Source organism: Hakea prostrata, chromosome 2 (genome assembly GCF_041222555.1).
Source record: "Hakea prostrata isolate BN-2017 chromosome 2, UWA_Hpros_2, whole genome shotgun sequence".
NCBI classification, from domain to species: Eukaryota; Viridiplantae; Streptophyta; class Magnoliopsida; order Proteales; family Proteaceae; genus Hakea; species Hakea prostrata.
Window position 1 is genome coordinate 50372817 of NC_142601.1, and position 20456 is coordinate 50393272.

A 20456-nucleotide genomic window follows, 5' to 3' on the forward strand; every position below is an offset into this window, starting at 1 on the left:
TTTGCCTCTTTGATTCGATTGACCAAGGAAAGCTTTTGTGTTCCTGAAGCAACTCATTTTCGTATTGAGCTTGATGTTCCAAATCCTTGATTTGATGAAGAAGAAATGAAGGCATGAAAAAAAAGACGAGTGCTTGTGCCATAAATTTGTAATTAGAAGAGATAAAAGCTCATCTTGTCTTTTTTGAGTCTTCCATCACCATGATAAAAAGTTGAGTCTTTTTTGTTAAGTCATTGACGGTTAGCATTTCTAGCCATACACGTAAGAGTGGAGCAAAAGTGACTTGACATTTTGTGTTTTTTTTTTTCTTAATAGAAAATGACTTGACATTTAATTCTAGCCTCTTTATTTTGTCAAAAAAAGAGGGGATGTAGTAGCGGCGACCTAGCGCCCCCGCTACGCAATGTTCGAATTTTTTATCAAGTGTGATCAATGCAAGTATTAGCCCTGTGCACTACTAGCGCAAGCACTGGTCCAGTCAGCGGAGCCCCACTGGAGGCCTAGTATAGTCCACAGAATCCGGTATGACTCATGCCCAGGCCAAAGAGCACACAACTGTCCAATGCAAGAAGACAGAAGAGCAGAGGGGATTTGAACCTAGGACATGAGATTTACCAAACCATTTGGGAGTGAGCTCGGGACCACTAGACCACCCCCGGTGGTACATTTAAGTCTAGCCACACACTTGAGTCTTTGGCTTACCATTTTTATCATATTGTATGAATATGATGTGAGGTGATACACACTTACACCTTATTATGCATCATATATCGGCACTGAGATTTGAAAGATATCTTGCCGAGACTCCAAACCTTGCATTAGTTAATGAATATATTAAATACCTATTTTACCATTTTTTCTTCTGGTGCCCTTTAAAAGATAAATTACATATAGACCCCCAACATTTAACAACAGAGAAACATTTGTAATTGACCTTTTTTTAGAGATAGTAGATGTAATTGATTCAAAATCTAGGGTGTCTATATGTAATTTACCCTTTAATGGACACAAAATAAGTTTTTAATATATTTGTTAATCGATAGCATCATCATTTAAGCCCAACATTTAATAGCAGGGGATATTTGTAATTGATTTTTTTTAAGGGATAGTAAATGTATTGATTCGAATTTGGGGGGGGGTCAATATGTAATTGCCCTTATAAATATAATGAGTAATAACTAATAACTAATAAGTTTACACCAAAGAAAAAGCTGGAATAACAAATAAATATAAAATTAAAGCTAAGAAATAAGCACATTAATGAGCAAGTAAAATATGAAATTGCCAATACAGAGTTGGTAGAGTGGTAAGATTTATACTTCCCAATGGAGAGGTTATGAGTTTGACCCTTGCAGATAGCAGTCTCCTCCCCTAAGAATTTAGTTGAAGTGTGCGCAAGCTGGCCAGATGAACCTCATATACCAAAAGAAAAAATATAAGGTCATGTGCCATTTGTAAATCAATAATTGTCTATTTTGGTCAAATGTATTTCATTAATTGTCTCTATTTTTGGTCTAAAATTCAATGCTTGTCAATGAATTAAAATACCAACAATGGCCTTGTGACGACCATTTCTAGCCTTGGAGAAGACCTAAGAAGGATATTTGAACTAAAGGTCACTTCATCTTATATATATAATATACTAATAGATACGGAGGATGGAGCTTCCTTAGAGGTGAACTCTGCTTCGTGGAATCTAGGTGGTGGATGTGTTCATGGAATATCCTTGACCACTTACTACTCTAAAAATCTTGACCACCTTCCCATGGACCCTTGCTCGGCCAAAAGCGATCGGGTTGTATGGAGTTGACTCGTTAGGCGAGAGTCAAGGTGGATGTGTTTTGGTCTAGCCCCCCAGTCTATTACATGGGCCAACCATGGTTAAACCGTATTGAATTGTAACGTTTCAAAATTCGATACGGTATGATACATAACTGAACTTTTTAATTCGGTATGGTACGGTATCGATTTCAAGTATCATACCATCGGTATGTACTGAAACCACGTTGGTTTCACTTATCGAATTTAGAACTAAGATTATTTTTGTAATTTCCCATATTTTAAGCCTTATCCCTAAATCTTGTTTGCTAAATGGCTGAAACCTTTCATCGTCTTCTGAGAGATTGAGTATTCATCTTCGGTTCTTCCTAATCCTAATTGAATCACTACAAATACCTGAGAATCTGAGATCGGTGTGATTAGGTCTTGGCTTTCTTCCTGTTTCCATCTGGTATTGTAGATAATCGTATGAAAGGTTCCAAGAGTTGAACTAGTAGGTGGGTTTTTAGTTCTGATTCACAGGAAGCTTTTGGGTGAATTTCATGCTTCTGAACTCTCGATGTGACATAACTTCCTCTTCTATTGATAACTTCAATCTATACCATTCGAATTCTTCTACTTGAATCTCTTCCAAGTTCTAAGACAAAGATCTTTGTAAATCGTTTGAGCTTTTTGGTTTTTCCTTCTCTAGCGTTTACGAGATGGGCCATCATGCAGCAGTCTGGGACTACAGAGTTGCAATTGAAGTCACAAAGGATTGGAATGGAGCCATTCAAGTTATCTTCCATTCCCCAAGAGGAGCTTATGCTCGGGTTAGACCCTACTCACAAATTTTTGTTCATAGAGTTGGCTTCCCCCCCCCCCCCCCCCCTTGCAAGCACATAGATTCATTTAGAGTTTCTCTTGTAGTATGAAAAATCAAAATGTTTATTTTTGGACTCATTACAGAAGACACCGTGTGATAACCCTCAAGGTACTAACTCAAAAACACTAATTGCAGGTTAGAGAACTCGAGCATTAGGTGGGAAGAAGTTGTGGGCCAATCAAGTTGAAACACGTGGTTTGGTACCAAGACCCATGCACCTGGATGATATTGATGGTGACTTTCCTCCTTTCTTTATTTGACGTGGTATGTTGGAATGTGTGACTTTGTCTTGGGGAATGCATGGTTTGTATACCCAACATCTTACATCAAGGGTTGTGGTCTAGGTTATTGCCCTAGTGCTGCATCATATATTTGTTGTTTATGCATGTTAGAATGTCTGGATGCATGGTTAGTTCATCTGTATATGTACAATTTTCCCTTTAGCATGGGAATTAAAGTTGAGTAACTCGTGATATCAGTAAGGCGCTAGTGGGCGCCTGACAGTCGGTAACCATCTTGTGAAGAGACATAGGCCTATTGGACATATCATTCAAGGTAGGGTTGCATATGTTGAGACTTATGCTCATGGGCATCCAACAGTCGATAACCATCTCATGAGGAGACATAAGAAGCATTTGCCCTATCATATGTGGATGGCCATAGGGTTCTAAAGTGCTAAATCCAACAATTAGTACCCATCCCATGAGGAATTAGCTAACTCCTAAGTGGATAAGGAAACTAAGACCAAAATGGCGATAGGCATGAAAAAAGATATTTGGACCACATGTAATATGTTGCATTTATGACCTTACATTGGGTTAAAATACCCCCAACATGTGCTAGACTCATACAAATGGTGGTGGTAAGAGAGTGTGGCCTTATATCCCTTTACCATGGTTAGATTAGACTTGTATCCCACACCTTGGTCATAGTATATGTGAATTATTTGCCTTATTGAGTTTTGTGGAACTCACATTGATGGATTCATTGTTTTTTTCTCAGATGACTATGCAAGTATAGAAGAAACCCTATTTTCTAGGGAATACTCCACTGAAGTTGTATTAGAGGTGCCAATGGGAGTTGGCTACAATGCACACGACCTTTGGTGTGGGTCCTTGGAGTGCTCTTTTGGCACCTATCAATAAGGATAGAATCATCATAGTTCGATGCTGGGATATGAGATGCAAAAAGTGGCAGAGCCACATTGGGGCCGGAGGGGGCCATGCCCCCCTTGGATTTTTTTTAAATTTGGTTTAGTCCTATATTTTTCCTTGTTTCTCTCACTTCACATGTGAAACACTACTATTTGCCCCCCTAAAGTTAAAATTAAAAGTTTAAGATAAAGATGATGGGTATAAATATCATTCTTAATCATTATCTGATGATTACCATTAAACCCCTAGTTTTAAAGAATAAAAGTTAAATCCTAATTAAAAACTAACTCACATCCATGAATTTCTCCCTATTTATTCTCTCATATTATCATTCCTATTTATTTTCTCCTGAATCTCCTCTTTTATTCCTTATTTTTTCTCTATTTTTTATCTCACATCTCTCACAAAACATTAAGGGCTTGTTTTGTTACATGAATCTAGAGATTTCAAATCTATGGAGTCATAATTCATAAATTAACTGTTTGGTTAGTTTGAATCTATGGAATGAAATTCGTTGATTCATTTGTGATTTTTGTAAATGTGCAAATATTTAGTGCTTTTATAGTTAAGGTGAAATCTCTGGATTTCATCCCATACCCATAAATCTACATATTCATGTTTTTAGTGTAAAAAGATGAATCCCTAGATTTCATGAATCCATAAATTTTCACAACCAAATGGGTATAAATTTTGCATTCATGAATCTAGAGATTTGAAATCTCAAGATTCATGTAACTAAATATGAATCCGTGGATTCATTTGTGATTTTTATAATTGTGCAAATATTTAGTGCTTTTATAGTAGATGTGAAATCTCTGTGGATTTCGTGCCATACCTATAAATCTACATATTCACGTTCTAGTGTAAAAAAATGAATCCCTGGATTTCATAAATCCATAAATTTTCACAACCATTAAATTTTGCATTCATGAATCTAGAGATTTTAAAATCTAGAGATTTAAAATCTCTAGATTCATGTAACTAAACAGCCCTAAAGTAGTTAGTAGACAATGGAGACTTCCTAAATCTTCTCCATAATTATCAGGTATTCACTCTCTCTCTCTCACTCAAGATTTTTCTGATATTTTTTTCATAAAGCATAATTGAAGTTTTCTTTTATTTCGTTGTTCTTTTTTTTTCAGAATTTCGATTATACTAATAGCAATTTAAATCTCGTTAGAATTCACCCATTGATTTTATTCGATCTAATCATAATCATTGATTTTTTTTTAATCCTTAAACTTTTTCCTAAAATTTCAATTCCTATTAATAGAAATTTAAATCTCGTTTAGAATTTCAGCCATAAATTTTATTAGATCTAATCGTAATCATTTAATTTTATTTTTGAGTCTCTAAACTTTGGATTCCTACTAATAGCAATTTAAATTTTATTGTCAATTTGTCATCCTTGCGTGGGGGGCCATGCTAATCTCCTTTGTATTGTTCCAATTTTATCAGTTATCTCCCAAGAGACCAATTTAAATTTTATTAGTTGGATGTTTAGAATTTTAGCCATTGATATTATTATATCTAATCATAGTCTTTTAATTTTTCTCTCTCACAATTTTAGCCCTTGTCCTTTATTTTAATATATATTTTTATAATTTACTTATAATTGTGTTATCTATATTTTAGTCCTCCTATTAATTTACTACCTAAGTTGTTAATGTGGACCCCATGTCCTAATATAATAAAATGATTCAGATTTACCACATAACATATATATATATATATATATGGTAAAAACACATTACTATTTGGATTATCCTTCGCACCCCCCGTGGTCAATCCTGGCTCCGCCTTGGATGCAAAATAATACAAATGATGCCATATATAAAACGTTTTGACAAAAGACATATGAGCCACTTAAAAATAATCGTAAACTTTAGTTGGATTATCCTTCGCTTCTGCTTGCCTTGGATGCAAAATAATACAATGATGCCATATATAAAACATTTTGAACAAAAGACCATCTGAGCCACTTAAAAATAATTGTAAACTTTAGTTGGATTATCCCTTCGCTTCTGCTTACAGATTTCCTTTGAAATTCATTTGGGATTTGATATTTATTACTTTCATATATTGATATATTTATTATTAGAGAGAAACAAAACCACGGGGGGGCCAAGGGAGCCGGGCAAGCAAGGCCGACGAACCGGGAGCAAAAACCCCACGGGAGGCCACCCACACAGGCAGGGAACCACCAAAGCGGGGGCAAACCCAAAAAAAAAACAAAAAACCAAAACCCCGCCCCCGCACCAAAACAACAACAAACCAGAGCAAAGAGAGAACAAGAGAGAGCCGATGCACAAAGCGGGAGCGGGAGGAAGAACGACGAAAAAAAGCCCGAGAAAGCAACAAAAAGGAAAAAAGCAAAGAGGAGAAAGACGGGGGAAGAACGAGAACCACGACAACAATTGCGGCCCGGAGAACCAGGGATTGACGACTCATCCGTGATATGACAATTTGTCCCAAACTAAGGGATATAAATGAAAAAAAAACACACACCCCAGAACCAACAAACAACAAGCGACCGCGGAAAGGGAAAAGCGACAGACGTACTCACCGTTGATATGTCCGAATTTGTACCGTACCAAATTAAGGGATATAAATGTAATAAAAAAACACACACCCGGAACCCAAAAACAACAATGGGACCCGGGGAAGAACCCGCGACGAAAGGGAAAAAATGAGTATGGTGAAGACGATTTATTCCATTCGGAAAAATGCACGCCTAAAATCGCATCGTCAAAATTGATACGAAGACAGTCCACGACTCATCCGTTGATATGCGAAGACCGACCAAATAAGGGATAAAAGTAATTAAAAAAACACCCACCCGGACCCATGACCAAGGGCCGGGCGAGAACCCCACGAAGGGAAAATGCAAGAAGCGTTCCGGGAAAATCGCACGTCTAAAATCGATCGTTCAAAATGGATGCAGTTTCACGTACTCATCCGTTGATATGTACTGAAACTGTACCGAATTTGTACCGTACCAAATTAAGGGATATAAATGTAATTTTATAATTAAAACACTTTACCTTTACCCTAGTCCCTAATTCCCTATTTCAGTCTTTCGTTTTGTCATTAACTCCTCTTCTTATAATTACATATTTTGTCTTTGTTTATTAGATTTACTTGCTTTGGCTCTGTTAATATCAGATTCTATCGATTGTTTGATTGCAATTTCATTTGGATCTTAATGAACTAATAATAAAAGTGGCATGGGTTCGTGTGTACCAAAATTGAACCGCATTACATACCATGTTTAAACCGTTTTCCCACATCGATTTAATACCAAAATCATATCGAACCTGTTTTTGCAAATACCAAAATCGTATCATACCGTGTAAATTCAGTGCCAATACGTTCTAGTTTTCAGTATTCAAAGTTGGTACCATATCAAAACCATATAGAACTACCAAACCGTATTGATTGATACCCTCAGTTGTAACATGATTTTGTAACTGTGGATCACAACCATGGGTAGTCAGGGCAGATTTGACATTGTCGAGTGGGGTGTGATACACCAAAATTAGACTCCTTGGTACTTGAGATTGCCTTTCAATCTCCTACATTAAAAAGGAGAAAGATGTAAACAAATCAGCAATCAATTTCTTCCTAGTAACGTATGTGACTTTAGGTGTTCTTCACACCCGCAATATATTAAGTTAAAGAACCATGAACCAAAACATTTTTGTCATTTTTATATTTTTATGGGCTGCACGCCGTGTTGTTTGGCTGGCTGCTACTGCCTGTGGGATTCAGTCTTGCGGCCAACCTGCTGCTCAGCAAATGTGTTCGCGCAGAGAAGAATGGGGCAGCATGGGTTTTGCCTGTCATTGGCCTGCAAGCACAATGAAGAGCCATCCTCCTCTGCCCAAATCTCCTTCCCCATGACTGAATTCGCTTTGAGATAATCGTCAATGGAGTATTTCCCGGTGGAAATTTTCAGATAAATGCCAGAGACAGACGTAATGAAAATGAAAATCCGATGTAAATGAACAACAAGAGAGAGCTTCCGATGTAAATGTCAACAAAAATTGCCAGAAAAAAATTGCAAATGTAGGAGATTTATAGACGTTGGAGGAATGATACTCGATGTTCTATTACTGAAATAAATTAAGCTCCTGTTTTCTGGTAATGGAAACAGTGAACTCCCATACTGATACAACTAATTTGCTTGTGACCCAGAAGAACTTTCACGCAGCGAAAGGGGAAAAATAGACAGAAACAGAAGACGATTTCCACAGTATCAGGAAAAACAATCCTGTGGATAAAAAAATGAAAACCCAGAAAAGAAAAGGGGGGAAAACAATTCAAACATACAAAAATTCTTCAGGAACTGATCCTTGACTCTGCAATCTCATCTCTGCATAGAACCTTTGAATGAACAGCTCTGCTTTCTGATCAACAGAGTCATCATCTTCCTCATCCGAATCCAATGATGGCTCAGGCAACTCTTTTGCAATACTATCAGGAATGACGGGCGGCGGCTCTAATGCGAAATCTTTTATTGGATCCTCTTCATATTCCCCGTCAATCCGCAAGCCACCAGAACAACTGCAGAGGAATAATAGTGAATGGATATCTAGGCTACGGCTTCTCTTCTTGTACGGCTTCCTGTAGTAATGGGACAGAGGAGTGTTTGAAGGTGAAAACTGGTACTCTTCAATGTAGGCGTAGCTATAGTGCTTGAGAAGCTTGAGCTTCTTGAGCTTCCTGGTTTTCTTCAGCAAAATGAGCTTTGCGCATATGGGTTTTCTCATTTTCGCCATAAACATTGGGATGTTTAAGAGATTCAATGCTCTTACAAAGATAGGTGATCTTTGCTTGGGCATTTTTTATGATTTCCTCTTTTCACTTGCAGAAAGAGGTTTAGGGGGGGAGGGGAAAGGGGGTTAAGATTTCTTGGGTGAAGCAATGCAGACTCTTTTCTTGCAAGTGTTTTTATGGAGGAGAAAAGTGTTTGAAAATGGTTTGGTAGATTCGAATGGTGGTGGGGAGCTGTAAAAGCGAAGGTCGGTGTTGCTTTGGACTTATTTTAAAATTTTAATCGATTCTAAGCAGGTAGCCGTTGCACTACGCCCCTGTCGTGTGGCTGTTGCCTCATTTTGTTGGAGCCAAAATTTCAAATTCAGATGCTAATGGACACTTTTACCCCTTAGGCGTACCAAATTTGAGGTCTATAAGCTGTATGATTCTGATTAGTACCTATGGTTTTTTTTTTTTGGGTAATGAAAAAGAGGGGATGCAAGAACGGCGATCTAGCGCCCCCAGCTACGCAATGTTCGGACTTTTTATCGTGTGCGACCTATGCAAGCATTAGCCCTGTGCACTACTAGCGCAAGCACTGGCCCCGTCAGCGGAGCCCCACCGGAGGCCTAGTATAGTCCACAGAAGCCGGTAGCACTCATGCCCAGGCCAAAGAGCACACAACTCTCCAATGCAAGAAACGAGGGAGCAGAGGGGATTCGAACTTGGGACATGAGGTTTACCAAACCACTTGGGAGTGAACTTGGGACCACTAGACCACCACCCCCGGTGGTGGACCTATGGTTTTGAAGGTTCTCTCTTTTTGGTGAGAGTTATGGTCTTGAAGTTAAATATTTAAGATTAAATGATGAAAAACAGTAAAAAAAAAAAAAAAAAAAAAAGGGTCAAAACAGTAAATATTTCAGTTGAAAAATCATCCATTGGGTGCCATCATACTACCACTTATGCATGGGATCCTAAAATGGTTTTAATGGTATTGAAACGGGGTATTATTGGCACAAAAACGATATAGACATATAGTATTAGATTTGGTATTGGACATATCATACACATTAAAGCAGAACAAGAGAGAGGCACATTCTTCTCTAAATGCCATCATCAATCCTTGACCAAAAACTTAATAAGAACGACCAAACTGATTGACATAATAATAAATAGTTATCTTTAAGAAACAACGGTCATATTCCAGGTTAGTATTCCAAGAGAATGGCCTCTCCCAAACGTCATAAAGAAACCATCTACTGGAACTGACTTCCATCTAGCCCAAACCCCTCATCTCCCCTCCAAGACTACCCAAGAGAAGATTCCAACTCTCTCCCTCTCACCGAAGAGGGGGGGGAAAAAGGGGGGGGAAAAGGGGGAAAAGAAAAGGAAAACCCAAACCAAAGGAGAGGGGCGGGGGGGAAGGGAAGGGAATAGGGGAGACCACAATAAACCCCGGGGGATTGGGGAAAGGGGAAAGAAAAAGGGGAACCGATCACTTCCACAAACCTCCCCTTTTCTTCCCTCACCCCACTACGGGACCACTTTTCCCCCCACCCTGCAAACAAGCGCAGCCTTACGAAAAAAGAAAGAGGATTCTACGAGTTTCTCTTGGAAGGAGGGGGAGCAGTTCAACAGGTTTGAGTTTATTTTCTCTTCCGTTAGCTTGCGTTGTTGATTAGTGAATAGTGATTTAAAGTAACTATTACTCCAGGTTTGAATAGTGATTTCTAAAGTAAATATTACTTGCAGGTTGCTAAAGTTTTCTCTTCTAATCCACCTACGAAATCAAAAGAAAGGTATTAGCTTTTACACTTAATAAGCAGTTTCGTTGTTCTTGAGGCGTTTATGGTGATCAATTAATGTTTGGGTGGTTTTCTTTTATTTCGTTTTAGGGAAGAGGAATGCCAAGGAGAGCTTGGAGAAATTGGTGAGGGCCAAGAAGCAGAAAATAGCGAGCAAGAGCTTTGAAGAAACAGAACATAATGGAGTCGACATCACAGAAACAACTGATGGTGGTGGGAATCGACGAGAGCGAGAACAGTTTCTACGCTCTCAAGTGGGTTCTCGATCACTTCTTTGTGCCCTACCCTACCAATCCCCCTTTAAGCTTCTTGTTCTTCATGCCAAGCCTTTTCCTACTTCGGTTGTCAAAATCTCCGGACCTGGTAAGCCTCCGCCCTTCTTACCTGCATTTTTCAACTTCTCTCGGTTAAATTCTACTTGTTTGCGTTTCTTGGATAACTGAGGTTCCCTTCTGATGTTACTTCGATTTGCAGGACTTGCCGAAGTTTTGCCTATTGTCCAATCAGATCTCAAGAGGAAAGCAGTTAAAATTGTAGCGAAGGCCAAGGAGCTCTGCCAAAGGAAATCTGTAAGAATCATCCTAATAATGATTTTACTCATGAATCCTACCCAATACCCACGAAGAAAAACGGGGAAATTTTAATCCGGCGTTTGAAATTACTCTCGCTATTAAGTTTTTGGATTTCTGAAAAAGGTTAGATTCATATAAGTTGTGATAAAATTCTTATGGCCGTATTTGTTCCCTGTAGAAGATCGTAAGTGGTAAAACACCTTCTCAACAACCAAACTATCTTTCTGTGCCCTAGCCAAAAATTTGTTGTTCTAAACTGAATCTTGCAATTGTAAAGTCATTGGGAATATCTTCTCTGATTACAGTAGAGAAAATTTGAATAAAGTTGTGATAATTAAGTGTTTTAACCTGGTCATTTTACCATCATACGAAGCTCTACTGAGCAATTTGATAAATATGCAAGTGGATGATGTAATAGTAGAGGTGGTGGAGGGAGATGCTAGGAATGTTCTCTGTGAGACTGTAGAAAAACGCCATGCTTCCATGTTGGTGGTAGGGAGTCATGGTTATGGAGCTATGGAAAGGTGAGCTTATGATCCTCGAGTATCATTGATTGATACATGGTAGGAGCAAAGAAACAAATTTAGGGGAATCCAATTTCATCGTCTGTTTATTACTTTGAATATCATTTTCTTTTTCATTATCTTGTCTTCATTGTGCATTTCCAACATTTTGAATAGTGCTACTGAATTTGATTTCATGGCTACCGCAGAACCATCATTAAAACCCTGATATTTAAAGTTGAAATATTATATAAATACTTCTAGAACATGAAGCATATTGCCAAATTTTCTTCTTATACTATAAACTGTGGCCAAATGATACTGTATTGAATAGAGAATTTGGGTAACGAATTCTCTGGGCGAAATTTCGTCATTATACTATAGACTTTGGACAAATGATATGTATTGAATAGGGAATTTGATAAAAGAGCTGAAAACTTCAGTTTTGCTCCAGGGTATGCTTTTGTGTCCCAAAATGAGTATGCTTACACACTTGAAGTGGGTGGCATAATATATACAATAACTGATGTGGAAGAGCTCGGAGTGTGGATGAAGGCTGTTTGGAGGATCACCCTCTCTTTGAAGCAGTCACAGAAGAAGAGCAAAGCGGACCCAGTTGTGAAGCTCTTGACTTCTGCTACTGAGGAAGGGCAGAAAGTGGCTCGAAATGAAGGTCAAACATTTCAGGCAGTTTATAGAACGCATTGCAGCCCCTGAGGAGAAAGCAGATTAATTAAAGAAGCTGGTGAATTTTGGTCCTCCGTAAGAACTTAGAGATGGCATGCTGGACAGTTCCAGATTGATTCGGATTGCTTAGCATACGATAGCTACACTAGGGTACTAATATTGCAACATATCCTGCTATGTGCACTATATTGTAGTCTAGATATGCATCTATCTGCAGTGTCTACATTTCCGTCCCCTGTTACATATTGCTAATTTGGTTTGATCAGTTAGAATTGTAATGGATAGATAATTCATATTTATCTCTCTCAATCTGGGCTGCCACATTTCATCTTGTGTTTACATATTTTGAATTTGATCAACTGGAACTGTTAGGAATGGGATATTCATATCTATGGTGTTTTTCCTTACTATCTTTGTGATAAAGCTTTGTGAGAATGCCAATCCCTCTAAACCATTAGCTGAGTGGAAACCTAAGAGTTGTAGAAAGTATGCAGCACAGAAATTGTAGACATGAACAGCAAAGAGGGAGAGGAGGAAGAAGCAATGGTAGATGATTTGAGAGTCTCATCAAGGATCTCATGATCAGTTCCTGTTGCCTGCTGGGGCTTAGTCATAAGCTATATCATGCCTAACCTCCTCTGTCATTGAACTGTGGTTGAGAAAATCAGTGGTACTCCGAGATGAGAGAACGATTCCTATATCAAGATAGAATGATACAGTGAAAAACCAATTCATTGGTATTTGAATAGAATAGAAGTGTAGATCATAATGGTTCTTCTTCCCTTGAGATGATGGTTGTCCCAACTGACTGGACTCTAGGGTGGAATTTGCTAGTGTAAACCTAAGAATAAACGTGCAGCTAAAACTGAAAATGAAAGCCTAGCTGGAAAGGGTTGCTGTCACGTGGATCCTCTGTTGATAGGCCAGACCTGCTTCCTATATTACCTCCTCTGATATTTACCTCACTCTTCAGTAGAATTAGCTGATCCTCAGGGGTTACTGACCCATGGGCATGTCTTGAAAGTGCTATGTTCCCTGTGCTTAACATGGTTCTTGGGTATTTTGAAAATGAATAAAAATATTAAATCAGCCAAAAAGACCTTTGACACATCTTAACAGACGGGGGTGCTTCTTTTCTTCTTATTTCTGGGGAAGGAAAAGAACCCGGGGGGTGTTTGTGTGGGTGTTAGGGAGGAGTGGTGTACTGGAGAGGTGGCCAATGCTCAACCTGAGAATGACAGCCCTAGCCTGTGCCACCCAGCATGGCCTGAGCTGCCCAGCCCAAGCACGGCAGCAGTAAAGCTGGCTTTTGGCTGGAAGTTTCTGGATTGTACTTGGGCAGGTTATTCTGTCATGCACTATTCATTGTTGTTTAGTTCAAAAGCTTCTAAAATTGTTGAATCGATAGAAGTGTTAATAAGTAATTAGTGGATAAGATTCAAAGTGCAGTCATATGAAACTTAGAACAGCTGACATGAAGCAACCTGATAATTGAGAACCATAACGAAAACATTCTTCTTTCTTTTGGTAGAAAGAACGAAAGCATGACGAACTATAATTATCTTTTAGAGTGTTATAACAATGTCGATCATGCACAACATATCTATCTAATACAACTCAGCATATTATTCCAGAGGAATGTTGTTAGGTGCTTTTTTTGGGATTTCAATTAGCCTCCTCAACTGTTGTAGTTTCAAGGGTTGCATGAAGTCTGGTTCCAGTCACACCTGTTGTTGCTCTAAGTTCATCCCCTGTTTGACTCAGATTTTCTACTATTGCTGCTATACCTTCTCTGTTGCATCAAATGCAGTTCGACCCTCTCCTTCATCAGCCACCCCAATCGACTGTTTCAGGGGTATTGTGGTCCTGTTGTCGTGGATAATGTTGCCACTCCTACAATGTATTTTCCTTTCAAGATATATCTGTCATCTGTGTTTGTTTGTTTTCAAGATAATTTTGTTATCACCTTCTTATGTTGACACTTGCAGGACCAAGTTCGAGAATGCATCTCAAGGTGGTGCAACATCCATGATGGGGCCGCTCAGGGATCGTGAAGATCTTTTTGAAAACGACGTTGTGGAATTGCAGAAAAATGTGGGTAAACATAACGGGGAGCATGCATATGCCTTTTATTGGAATGTAGAGAACATCTATCTAATACAGCTCAGCATATATTCCTATAGGAATGTCTGAATTTTATAGTTGTTGGAAAAAATAGTGAATTTTCCTGAATTTTATTTGAGGATTACCAAATATTAGTTTGAAGAGCTTGAAATTTCTGTCTTAGTAGTTGATGATGTTTGACCTCATAATTAATATATGGTGCCTACCACTAAATACTAATAAGTTATTAATTGTGGTGGCTTGGATCATGTTATAGGTTTTGCAGGTTACTCATCCCATTGTATTTGGTAAGTAATCAGAACATTAATGGATATCGACAGATATAGCCCCACCTCACTGAAGGTCAGAATTCAGGAAATTTTTTTTTTATTTATTTATTCTGCATAACATTTTACATATTAGAAAAAAATTACATTATTTCAAACAAAAGTTTAACATTGTCTCAGATTTTCAGAATTAAAGAAATTCACTATAAATCAATTATTCAAGCATAAATCGACATGAATAAACCACACGTGCATCTGCACGTGCGTCCTTACTAGTTTATTTAAAAATAAATATTTAGATTTTATTACCCCTTATTCAAACTGTGCAAATATCGATACGATATTGGCCTGATATAGATATCATCAAGGTGCAAAACTAGCACATATTGCCCGATATGGACAATATGATACCCATGCCTAAAATCATAATTACAAATCAATTGAACTATTAAACTTAAACTATTTCTTACGAAAAAAAAAAAAACCTATTAAACTAGTAAAACAGTAACAAAATTCTTGGGGCAAATTTCATGTATCCTTCGAATACGGATTTTGATCCTCTATACACTATTATTCTTTTTTTCTTTGGTAAAGCTGATACCACTATTGGTGACTGTTGAGATCAGGTTATGTTTGTGTTATTGCCATGAGACTTTCTGGTCCATATAGAGTCTACACTGACCCGGTTATGGACTAGTGAGAGGGACTGGACCCACTAGTCCACATCAGAAGCCTTATATGGCAGTTGGCCCACGTGCCCAGCGGGGATATCCAGACGAGACTCCTATTGATCACGATCTATGATCTCCTCGAGCCCAGGGCCGACAAGATCTCTGCTAGCTCCTGCTCGTCAAGCCACTGGGGTGGCTGAAGAGACTTCTGTCTCGCTCTATGGCCAGGAAGCCACTAAAAGAGGTATGGACCCGGTTTATAAGGAGGGGAGGAGGCCAAGACAGGGGTAAGCTTTACACTCTCCAGCCTCCATTATCTTCAGCCTTCGACCCTTCAAGAGGATGATCTTCATCATCTCTTGGGGTCTTCTCTCTTCTATGGAGTCTCTTACTTGTGGCCTGAGCTAATTAGATAGTCGGAGGTGGCTTCCCATCCTTAGAGGTGGCCCACTTTCACATTTCTTTGGTCTCGAAACAAGGGCTGGAGCTGGAGCTGAACCTAGAAGCCAAGATGACATTTCTTGCATCGACATTTTGTTATATTTTCCCTTAGTAAACTAGTGACAATTTTGATTTAACTATAGGATATGTTTTACTGCTTATGGGGTATGGCCTCAATGGTCGAGAAGGGTAGCATGATATCCATGTGAATGTCATAACATCCCATGATTTTCAATAAGAAAAACTACATGCACCAATCACTAGTACAAAATAATATATGTTGATTCACTTTATTCGCTATTCCCTAATATACGGTGATAACATCATGTTAAATTTTAGAAGTTTTTGCATGAGCCTCGTTATTTCAAGTTCAAATCTTCTATCCATATGAAGAGGAAAATTTTTAACCCACATGATTTGATTTTTAATACTTGTCCAATCTGAAAGTAAGATAATTTGTTTTTAGTAAATTAACTAAACCAAGAAGGTAAAGAAGTTCTTATTAAGACACAATGTTTTATTTCCTTTTTCCTAAAGAAGTTACCCAAAAGATTACATTCATGATTAGAAAGTTTAGTGGAGGAATGCCGTGGAATCCAGAAGACATTGGATGAAATGGAAACAGCAATGCCAACACAAAAGAGTACGTGAGCTAGGGTTTAGCAATTTACATTATTTTAACAATGCCTTACTTACAAAACAGAGTTGGAAGCTTCTCTCCTAATTGGATTCCTTGGGGGGCCCAGGTCATGGAAGTCAATAATAGGGGTGCAAGTTTGGCCCTGGCGGCCCTGACCCGCCCTAAGCCCGCCCTGAGCCCGAATAGGGCTTGGGCTAAAGATTTTGGCCCTAAGGGCGGGTTAGGGCCAAAATATTCTGGCCCTGAACTAGGGCCAAGGGCGGGCCTGGGATTACTCTCTGGCCCGCCCAGCCCATCCCGGCCCGTCCCTGATTTTTAGCCCTGATTTTGGCCTTGATCTTGGCCCTGATTTTGGCCCTGATCTTGACCCTGACCAAGGCCCGATTTTGGCCCCGACCGCCCCGATTTTGGCCCCGATCCTAGCCCCGATTTTGGCCCCGATTCCGCCCCGATATTAACCATGACCCCGATCCTGGCCCCGATTTGAGTCTAAAGACTCGGACCCTCCACCCACATGGAGAGGAATTAATTGTAATACATATAGGTGGATACTTAACACGTGTCAAATTTTAAAACATGATCATGTTTTGTAGAAAATTAATAAAAATAAATTATAACCTCATTACCAATGTAATAAGCATCTATTTGATGGCCCGATCGACCATAATTTTGGCTCTAATCTTAATAATAATTTGACGATGATCATGAACTACAAGACTAGATTACCCCGATCTTCATACTAACATTGATATGAGTCTTGATTTTGATATTTAGTCACTTTGATCATATTAGACTATAAATTCACTTTTATATTATTTTTAAGGTAATTTTAATTTCCAACAAAGTCATTTTAGTTTAATAAAATATGGATTTTGTTTTTGACTAAGGCGAGATAATATATTATAAATAATAAAAACTATTACATAAAGAATAATATCTAACAAATCTATACCCTAACCTCATCATGAATATCTAACAAATCATGTGATATTTCAAAAAAATTATTAAAAACATATAGCATGTGTAACTAAAACATCATTCTTTAACTATGAAAAAAATACTTTGTTGAATACTAAATTATTGTCGATTACGTTAACAAGGTTTTGAATATGATTTTTTGTATTGAATAAAGATATCAATTATTGAACAGTGTGAATGAAAACATACATACCTATGGCTAAATTCTTGACTTTGAAGATAAAATTTCATTATCAGATTCCTTTTGAATTATGAATCTCGATGTCTAAGTTTACAAAAAGAGTTTGTGTGACATCTCTATAATTGATTTGACTTTCAAATATGCCTAAATTTAATTACAATTATTCTCTCTACTTATTCTATCATGAATAATTTTAACTCTGTCACTGGAGAAAAACCAAAGGAAAAAACAGAATGGGTATAAATAGTTAAGTACATATTGAATCTAAGTTGGATTATTTGTCGACATCTTTAATAATTTCAGAATTGAGTTTGGAATTTAAGTATAATTACAAAGAAATTACAACGTCTTACATTGATATACGACCAAAGAAGGCCAAAAAGTAGGGACAAGGCCAAAGGGCGGGCCAACAGCCAAGAATAGGGCCAACAGGCAAGGCCAACGGGGCCGAGGGAGGCCAAAGGGCCGGGGACAGGCCAAAGGCCAACCCACCGACCCGGCTCAAAGGGCCAAAGGGCGGGAATGGGCGGCGGCCCCGAGGGCAGGGTCGGGGACAATAATTGCCCCGAACTAGGGCCAGGCGGGAATGGGCTCAAATTATACCATATAGGGTGGGCTGGGATTGCAAAGCCCGGCCCGCGCGCCCTAGTCAATAATTCCAATACTCTCTTCATGTTCCCATACCTAGGGGAGTTTCTTGGGATATCTTGACTAGGAAGGACTTTCTAATTATGATTCGTGAGAAAAGTTGATAGTAGATTGCATACACATATATACACTCTACCTTCCCCTTCCACCCCCCCCCCCTCGCTTCCCCTTTCTTCTGGACCCTATAACCTATTGGGTCCATGACCTTGTAAATTGGAACTCATGTCAATGAAAAGTTCCTTTTCTCAGAACTTTGTTCTTAGAGTGTAATAACCCTCATAATCCTAACTCGAAATTAGATTTTCAAGTCTGAGTACTTAAAGCTCTAGTCGGAAAAAGTTGTGGGCCATCCGGATTGAAGTCCATATTTCGGCCCCAGAGCCCGTGGATCTGGATATCATTGATAAATAACCTGCCTTATTGAGAACCAAAAGAAAATCTAGCCGAAACCTGAACAGGTTGAGTAGAGAGTAATTATTCATTCCCTAGATTTGTTGTGGTGGTTTGGATGAATTTATTTCTTTCCATCAATGATATTGATTGGATTATGCCAAGAGGAATGGATTTTATATCTTATTCAATGGCGGCTATTATCGAAGAAAACGAAGTAGATCTAAATTTCTCCCTTCTGAGATTTGTAATTTAAGTGATCTCTCTGGAGTTTTAAGAATATAGTTTAGACTTGGATTAATCCAAAATCAGATCGAGAATGGGTGATCAAAAGTCTAAATTTCGGACTTAAATTTTACTTGAACTAGAGAGGTTGCTTAGGGATGGGTCGATCAACTTAATCAACAGCCTTAACCAACCGATTAGTTTCCAGAATCTATGTTGAAGCTGTCTTTTCCTAGTTTGAATCTTGGACTTCAATGTAATTCTATGATCTTAATCAAGGATTTCTTGGGATTTGTTTGGGTATTTGCTTGGGAGATTTATCACTTTTTTCAATACTTTTTTTGCTAAGACAGATAAAGACACAATTGCATATATAATTGAATTGATGTTATGATGAACTGTTTATTTTACTAAACATGACAATAAGTTTATATCCTACTGTAATTATTGTTATGCATTTTTACTTGTAAAAGATGTGTGATGAATGATGATTGACGCATTTTACTTCTTTGATTATTGTGGAGTGATGTGTTTGGTACAGCTATGATTGGGGAATACCTAGCTTGGGATATCAGGGGTTATGGTATGAGACACTGTCCTCTGATGCCTTTGACACTATCATAGTTGTTGTCCTTTATGACTAAGAGGTCTAGATTGCATGGTTAGATTATCTATACATGCTACTACCTTTTCGGCAAGGGTATTGAAGCCAAATGACTTGTGATGGCAGTGATGTGACTTTATGTCACCCAAAAGAGGTAACCAGTCCATGAGGAGACTCAGTGGTCCATTGTTTATCATACAACGATAGGGTTGCATATGTTAGGGTTGGGCATTCAAAAGACAGCTTGGGTGTCGTGAGGGGACATGAGAGCTTCCACCCCAACGATATGTAGATGACAATAGGGTTAAGGAATGAGGTCCAATAGAGGTTTACATTCCTAGGTGGAGAAGAATACTAGACCATCAATGCACTAGGCATGAAGAAAGGTATCTGGACCACATGTAATGTGTTACGTACTATCGAACATTGCATTGGGTTTAGAATCCTTGATATGTTCCAGTACTCAAAGCAATGTTTGTGGTGAGAGAGTGTAGACTTATACCTTACCCATGGTTGATGATGAGGACTGTACCCTTTACTCAAGATCCTAATAGAGGTAGCTAGTCCATGAGGGATAAAAGTGACGAGACCTACCCAAAGAAGAGTTGATGTTATATCTTAAAGCATGTTTGCCTAGATAGAGACTTGTATAGTTAGTTTATTAGATGCATCCATAACTCAACATTTCATTATTTCATCTGTTTCTTATGATGTGATTGTGGTATGTATATGGAATTGTTGCCTTACTGAGTTTGTTAGAACACATCTTTGTGGATTATCTTTGTTTTCTTTAGATACCTTTGAGAAGTTCCTTGTGTGGGAGAACACCTCTAAAGAGGTATTGGAGACGCCAATGGAACCTAATCTTGATCAACATGAAGCTTCTTGTGGGTGTATGGAGTGCTCTTATGGTGCCTATTGATGGGAAGAGAGACTAGGTAGTCGGCAACTTAGATAAAGCGATGAAGAAGAGTCTCATGACTCCTTTCATTGAGAGATATGAGATAGAATACCTTAAACTAATGAAAGACAATAACAAGACATGATGAAACATAACTTTTGATAGTTTTTGCCTCTACTAATACATTCATTTGATACATTTTTGTTGGATTCATTTAGTATTATTCCCTTACATTTTGGAACCATTTATTCCGCTAATATG

The 20456-nt window shown here is 38.3% G+C and overlaps 1 protein-coding gene and 1 non-coding gene across 2 annotated transcripts; both read right to left on the reverse strand.

Annotated features, from left to right (window-relative positions):
- Nucleotides 1-5170: 5170 nt before the first annotated feature.
- On the reverse strand, nucleotides 5171-5272 carry LOC149024705 (U6 spliceosomal RNA). The gene has a single exon (XR_016171884.1). It is a non-coding gene; the product is annotated as a U6 spliceosomal RNA (small nuclear RNA).
- A 2603-nt stretch (nucleotides 5273-7875) lies between these two features.
- Nucleotides 7876-8754, reverse strand: LOC149024706 (cotton fiber protein). The gene has a single exon (XM_089142983.1). The coding sequence runs from the start codon at nucleotides 8640-8642 to the stop codon at nucleotides 8121-8123; it is 522 nt and encodes a 173-aa protein (XP_088999109.1). The 5' UTR covers nucleotides 8643-8754; the 3' UTR covers nucleotides 7876-8120.
- Between the last annotated feature and the right edge of the window lie 11702 nt (nucleotides 8755-20456).